General features: G+C 32.4%; 1 protein-coding gene across 1 annotated transcript in view; it reads right to left on the reverse strand.

Moving 5' to 3' along the window:
* The window catches only part of LOC117125493 (ryanodine receptor 2-like), a 109,376-nt gene that overhangs the window by 5,789 nt on the left and 96,900 nt on the right, over positions 1-6,687 (reverse strand). The window contains exons 103-113 of the mRNA XM_033271990.1: positions 6,340-6,410; positions 5,768-5,833; positions 5,470-5,549; positions 5,224-5,327; positions 4,468-4,602; positions 4,189-4,268; positions 3,438-3,536; positions 3,042-3,127; positions 2,736-2,930; positions 2,106-2,255; positions 1,703-1,799 (exon numbers count right to left, since the gene is read on the reverse strand). Coding sequence (XP_033127881.1) covers positions 1,703-1,799; positions 2,106-2,255; positions 2,736-2,930; positions 3,042-3,127; positions 3,438-3,536; positions 4,189-4,268; positions 4,468-4,602; positions 5,224-5,327; positions 5,470-5,549; positions 5,768-5,833; positions 6,340-6,410 — 1,163 coding nt within the window. The remainder of the gene's footprint in view (positions 1-1,702; positions 1,800-2,105; positions 2,256-2,735; positions 2,931-3,041; positions 3,128-3,437; positions 3,537-4,188; positions 4,269-4,467; positions 4,603-5,223; positions 5,328-5,469; positions 5,550-5,767; positions 5,834-6,339; positions 6,411-6,687) is intronic.

The following is a 6,687-nucleotide window of genomic DNA, read 5'->3' on the forward strand; positions in this document are numbered from 1 at the left end:
GAACATTATAAACGTTTAATAAATAGTATACCTAATATCTACACCACATCATATACCTACCCTAAACCATAACAGAAGGAAGTTGATTGTGAATGCCAATACCAGCAGAACAGTCTTTAGATTGTAGAAGTTTCGTGCAAAAAAACTCTGCAAATAAAAAAACAATTGAGAAGAAAATCTTGTAAGCTATTATTTAAGGACAAGAATGAAATTAAATTAGAGGGTGCAGAAACTTTATTAAACCTCTAACAATAGAGGGCAGCAAACAGATTAGTAGTGGTTTATGTTATTGGTTAAAATAATAATGAATTTACCAGAACAGTTTGTTTAATGTTAGACAATCCTGGTTGCACTTCTTCCTCTTCTTCTTCTTCATCTTGATTCTGGCCTTGCTCTGCTGCCATAAAATAACTATAAGAGGACAGAACAAATGAATTTTTTTTTTTCCCAAAAATAAGTTCTCATAATCGCAAAAGCTCCTATGAGTGCAGTATAATAGAGGCAGTAGTTCTAAAAAATATCTATTAATCAATCAACTATTAATCAATCAGCAAAGTGTTTCTAGAGCTACATATGAGGGCAGTATAATAGAGGCAGTAGAGCTAAAAATGATCTATTAATCAATCAGCCTCATGAGGGCAGTATAATAGAGGCAGTAGATCTAAAAAAGATCTATTAATCAATCAGCCGAGTGTCTCTAGAGCTCCTCATGAGTGCAGTATAATAGAGGCAGTAGACCTAAAAAAGATTTATTAATCAAACAGCCTCATGAGGGCAATATAATAGAGGTAGCTAAATAAGCTAAAATAAAGATCTATTAATCAATCAGTCGAGTATTTCTAGAGCTTCTCATCAGAGCTAAATTTGAAAGATATATTTAAGAGGTTGGTTATTTAACATGGAATAGACAGTTTTATTTTCATAAGGTGCTTATTTAATTGTAAAACGGTAATATTTCAGTTTATTCAAGTATGGGGATTAAATTAACAATAGTAGAATAATGAGAATATTTCAATTTTGATGATGAAAACAATAATAATACTGTATAATGAAAATAATCTGCTGGTACACTATGTGTTAGATAGATATAATTAATTATGAAAATGATACCTTAATGTCTATGATAGCTTGATGAAGAAAAATGCATAGATAATGAGCATGTTTAATACCTTGGAAAGACTGTACTCTCTCTCCTACCTAATCCATTTCCAACTTGGGTTCCATGACCATTCTGCAAATAAACACAACATTATCATCTAGCTAAGCATTCTGCCAGGTTAAAAATTAATCAAACTTCTAAAACTCAATTTGTCACAACAACAATAAATGTTACACCATGAACAACACCAACATCATCAGTACTACCAACATCAGCATACAGTACATCATTGCCAAGGACAATAGCCTCCCTGGAATAATAGCTGCAGTTCATTGTGAAGGATATTAAAAAAATAAGTATACTGTTTCACTGTTCCCTGATTTGCACATCTTGAGCGACGAGGATTAAAGTATAGAGTATACCAATAGCAACTGCTCATTACTAATTTAGTCATGAGAACAACATTCTGGAATTGTCACAACTTGAACCACACCACAACTCATCCTTAAAGCAGCTCACCTGTAAGTTTGGTGAATCGGTTGCATCTAAGGTGATAGGGGATGCATCTGTTTTACCAAAATCAAAGCTCTGAGCAGACACAGCCTTGCGTTTCTTGCCACGGAAATGTAAAAGTGTCTTTCCAGATTCACTTTCCTTACGTCGTGAAATATCTATACCAAATGCTGACAAATTAGCATTTCTGAGAGCAATGAAAAAAATATGGTTTTGAATACATTACATTCATACCTGGATCAGGCAATAAATGCCATCCCTAATTAAACTTGCCTCTAATGGAATTTCCCAACTCACTCTTAATGCATCAGATACAGCCTCATTATTTTTTCCCTGTTAAGTGATACAGATGAATTGAAAGTTTATCTACTCAACAATTACATTGTTTTTGCAGACAAGACAAGTGATTCCATTACTATTTTCGTATGTTTGAGAGGAAGGTTCATCTAAAAAAATTTGTCATTTATCGGTTTATCGATGTATGAATTCTTACGCATTAGCAGTAGGTGAAGGCGCTGAAGTTGTGCCAGCAATCTGCCTTGCTAAGGTTGGAACCTTCAACCGGTCAGTTACTGACAGAGGAACATTAATCCGAACAGGTGCATCTCCAGTTTTATTACCAACAATGCACCTAAATATATAGCTGTAAGATACATAAAACATAAACAATATAAATATTTGAAAATACATCTAAATAAATCTATAATTATTATTATAATTAATCACAGGCTATGTTCTCGCACTACGGTTAGCTCCTGATCCGGATGCTAGGGCTCTCATGAGAACCAGGCTAAATTTTATTTCAGAATTTATAAGGTCAAATAGGTCATAAAAAATGACTGAAGCTATTTGCTGCCAAGAAAGATACAGAGATACAGTATAATCTTGTGGAAGGGATTAATCCCCCAAACATGTTAACATGCTGTGACAACACTCCATCTGGAGAGATGCAACTCACAAGGAAAAAAGCTAGATTAGGGTGCCAAATGACAACATTTTCACACAAGACATTCAATTTTTACTCATTGATTGGAAACCAAGCAATATACTAACCTACAAAATGCAAATTAAGTACTGAACTAAAAAAGATGAGATTAAGACAAGGCTTATTTTAAATCCTTACCAAGTGAGTGCAATTCCTAAGGAGCCTAGTTTACAGAACAAGAAGAAGAGGAGTTTGAAGAAATTCTTGATAAGACCCGACAATGTGATAGTTCGTAGCTTCTTGACGTCATACTCAGAATTCTGCCATGTTTCTCTTACTTGCGATATCAAGTTGGAAGGTGATACAGCACGGAACACAGAGCCCACAAAACCCCTTTTGAAAAAAAAGTCAGATCATTAAGACTATACAAACACATTAAAATATATTTTACAATATAGAAAATGTTTTTGTAATTTTTTTTACGCATTCATTTTATCAACTTACTGTGACTCTTTGCCTCTCGTGAACAGCTGTCCGAGGCTTTCGGTCAAGCCTTCACTATCATCACTAATACTTGCTGCATGTTGCATCTGAAAAAAAAAAACCAAGAAATTTAAAATTCAAAACAGAAAACTTCTTATACAAATAAAATATTATTCACAAGAATATTTAAATAAAATGTTAAATTACTGTATGTACATAAGATATATGATGAGATACTGAACAATTTATATAGAACAATTAAACAACTTTATATTTCATAATATTTTATAATTAAATTATTTATAAAAGAAACTATGTCAATGATTATTAAAACATTGAGAAACAATATACTGAATGAAATTGTTTATTAGCTTACTTTGAGATAAATATGATAAGCAACACTAATTAAGCAATTACCTCAAAGATAGTCTCTTCGCAGAAGTTGACGAAGTCTTCCAGTTTCTCTTTTTCACCACCTTCATTCACTACTTCATGCAAGAATTGACGTTTTGATTCCTGAAATAATTTATAAATTAATTTATTTATATAATCAATTAATAAATTAATTAATTTGTATTTTTACATAACAATACTGAGGTTTCGTAAAATGAATGATGTTTACCATAAGTATGGGGATGACAATATGATAAGGATAATTACACTAATGATGACAATAACAATAGTGTTGTTGTTGATGATTATTATGATCCTAACAAATAATCATAGGAGACAAACAATTACAATCCGCTAAATTAAGTCAATTATATTTTTTTTTAAATAAATAAATAATTATTAACCTTGATTTGGGTTTAGGGCCCCCACACGCTGAGCACAAAGACTTGCGAGCGGACATGTCGATCGAGACTACAATAAACAAAGGATATCTTGCAAGTTGAAAATAAATCCAAGGCAAAATAAGATAGCTTGAAAAGACTGCAAGTAATTTCAAAGGCTGGGAGTATCCAACTTCGAACAACGTCGAAAAGGGAATGAGGACGTTTGTTAGGGAGACGGTTCGCACGTGGCGCCTTGGGTCGGACTGTTCCATTATTTTCGATGGGGTGTTCCGTTTTGGGAACAATGGCAATTAGTCGGTTATCCAGGTAAGTATTCACGAAATAGACTAAGTCAATTATATTTTTTTTTTAATAAATAAATAATTATTAACCTTGATTTGAGGTTTCTCCCATTGTTCTTTGTACGAATCCTTAATTTCAAAATAGACTCGCTCTATGCGCCTACTACTGCCTGAAAACAGAAACAAAGAAATGTTATTTATATTACATTATATTGTAACCTTTTTTTTATAAAAAAACATTTGCAAAACAAAGCTTCTTTGTGCAGAAATGTGTGAAGACTGAACTGAAAACAACTTGTTTACATGTTTGTTCTCTGCTAAACCTTTTATCAAAGAAATTGTAATCCAAAACTATAGCAACTGGCTTACCCATAATTTCAATACGTCCTAAGCAAGGCTCGAAGTGCGTGAGAACACTCTCTGCGACCTCCATGAACCGCTGCAGTCGAGTGTCACTCGGCATGTGCTCAGACAAGTTGGTCAACAGAACAGCAAGGTTGAAACCTGCAAAAGAATACACATTACTTTATTTTTTCTCTTGTGCAGGGTTTGGGTTTCTACTATATAGCTAAATCTGAAATACTGTATTTCTTTGAATAAATGCCCTGGAGAATTTATTGTTCTATAGGGTTTTCAAGGGGGTCTTTATTCGAGGGAGGCATATATTTTTTTTTATTCCACTGTAAATGTGTAACTACAGCACATAAATACCATCAACATGTATTATTGTGTGATCATTAAGACTGTTTGATCCCAACCAGGTTAGGAAAAATGTAAATCTACTGGGGTAGAATATTCCATTTGGTTTGTTTACAATCATTGAAAGAAGGGATGGGGAATTATTTGAGGGAGGCGTTTATTCCAAATGAGATTCTAGAGGAAACAAAGACATGCTGCTACAAAAATCTAACCAATAACATTCACTTAAAACACATTTATTTGTTCTGACTGTGATACAAAAAGGGAATGAGATGATAAAATCGGGTGTTCTATAGTCCGGGAACATTGGCAGGTTTGATTTTTTTTTGTCATAAAACAGACATCTAGTGATGATGTGCACTAATTGCATATTGCTGTCAATTATTAAAAGAGAACTAACCAAAAAATAATGAAATGTTAATTTACCGATGTCTTTTGCTGGACCATGGAAACGTTCAGTGAATTCTTTGAAATCAATTTTACCATCATTGTTGGTGTCTGCACACTTCAGTAGATAGGATATCTCCGACCTATATAAAGCAAATGAAACATTATACCATGTTGTATTAGACAAGATTTGGAGGGCTTATCAACAATGGACCTTCAAATGAAATATAAATTGAAAAAAAAAAAATCATTTGGCCTTACCAAAAAAAAAAACTTAAAACTTACGATGTGTACATTTTCTGAGATTCCATTGCTTTTTGAAATTCTTTCTGAGAGATCCATCCATCTCCATTGATATCATATTCCTTAATATTAAAACCATACACAAGAGTTTTTCAGTGTTATAGTGATAAGTAAAACAAATATGGTTTTGTCATTATCATCATCATCACCAATATCGTGACCTTTATCATCTTCATTATCACCACCAATTATCATCATTATTATCATCATCATCATCACTAACAGTGAATAATTAAATGCACACACGATTTAAACAAACAAAAGTTAATTATTCACTTACAGCAAATGCATCAGCTGCTTCCAAATCTTTCAGTTTCAAGAACATATCAAAAAATTTCAGAAGCATCTAGAAAACAAAAAAAGAGATAAATCACTTACAGTAGTTCAAAAAGTGAACTTCCAAGTTGACCCACTTATCTACCTTGGAAGTGAATTAATCTAAATAAAATGTGAATTGATCTACATAAAATAAATCAGCAGTGACGTTGGTAATCTATGAATGAGATACTTATCTAGATGAACCAATCAGGTTTTGGTAACCAAAGAACGATAATGCATGCATGGATATATGGTACACAATGACAGACAGTTCTATTATTTTTTATGGGTGTTGTTAAGAAATAATGATAATTGTTGGTGTGTGCAGTGCAAGCCTTCATGAAACCTGTTTTGAATTTGATGGATAAGAATACTTTGTGAGAATATGAGATGAGTTGCATATTGTCAATCTAATGATGAGGCTGAAAAATACATTGAATAATTTTTTTGATACAGATAGACAGACAGTGCTAAATAAATCTACAATTATTTAAATTTTTTATAGAAACTTCTGTAATGTTTGTTAATTCTTACTTCCACATTCTGTGATGAATCCACTAAAGCATCTACCATCTGTTTGCCAATTGTTCCATTCATCACATTTCCTTAAAGATGAAAAACTTGATAATAAATAATAATTCAATCAATCAATCAATACGACTTGATATGGTTCTAATAATAATATAAACAAAAATAAAAACATTTAGATTACCAGTAAGAAGAAATTGCAAGACGTTTTTCAATAGAGAGATTAAACACATACACCCCAGCATTGCAAAGCCTGGTGTATATTCAAGTTATATTGAATTCCAAATTCTATTAGAATTTGGAAAGTTGTGTAATACTTTCTCAATAGTGGGTATAGTAAATAAAATAATGTCA

The sequence above is a fragment of the Anneissia japonica genome, unplaced genomic scaffold, assembly GCF_011630105.1.
Source record: "Anneissia japonica isolate Jap-2015-1 unplaced genomic scaffold, ASM1163010v1 scaffold7731_len1735946_cov199, whole genome shotgun sequence".
Classification (NCBI taxonomy): Eukaryota; Metazoa; Echinodermata; class Crinoidea; order Comatulida; family Comatulidae; genus Anneissia; species Anneissia japonica.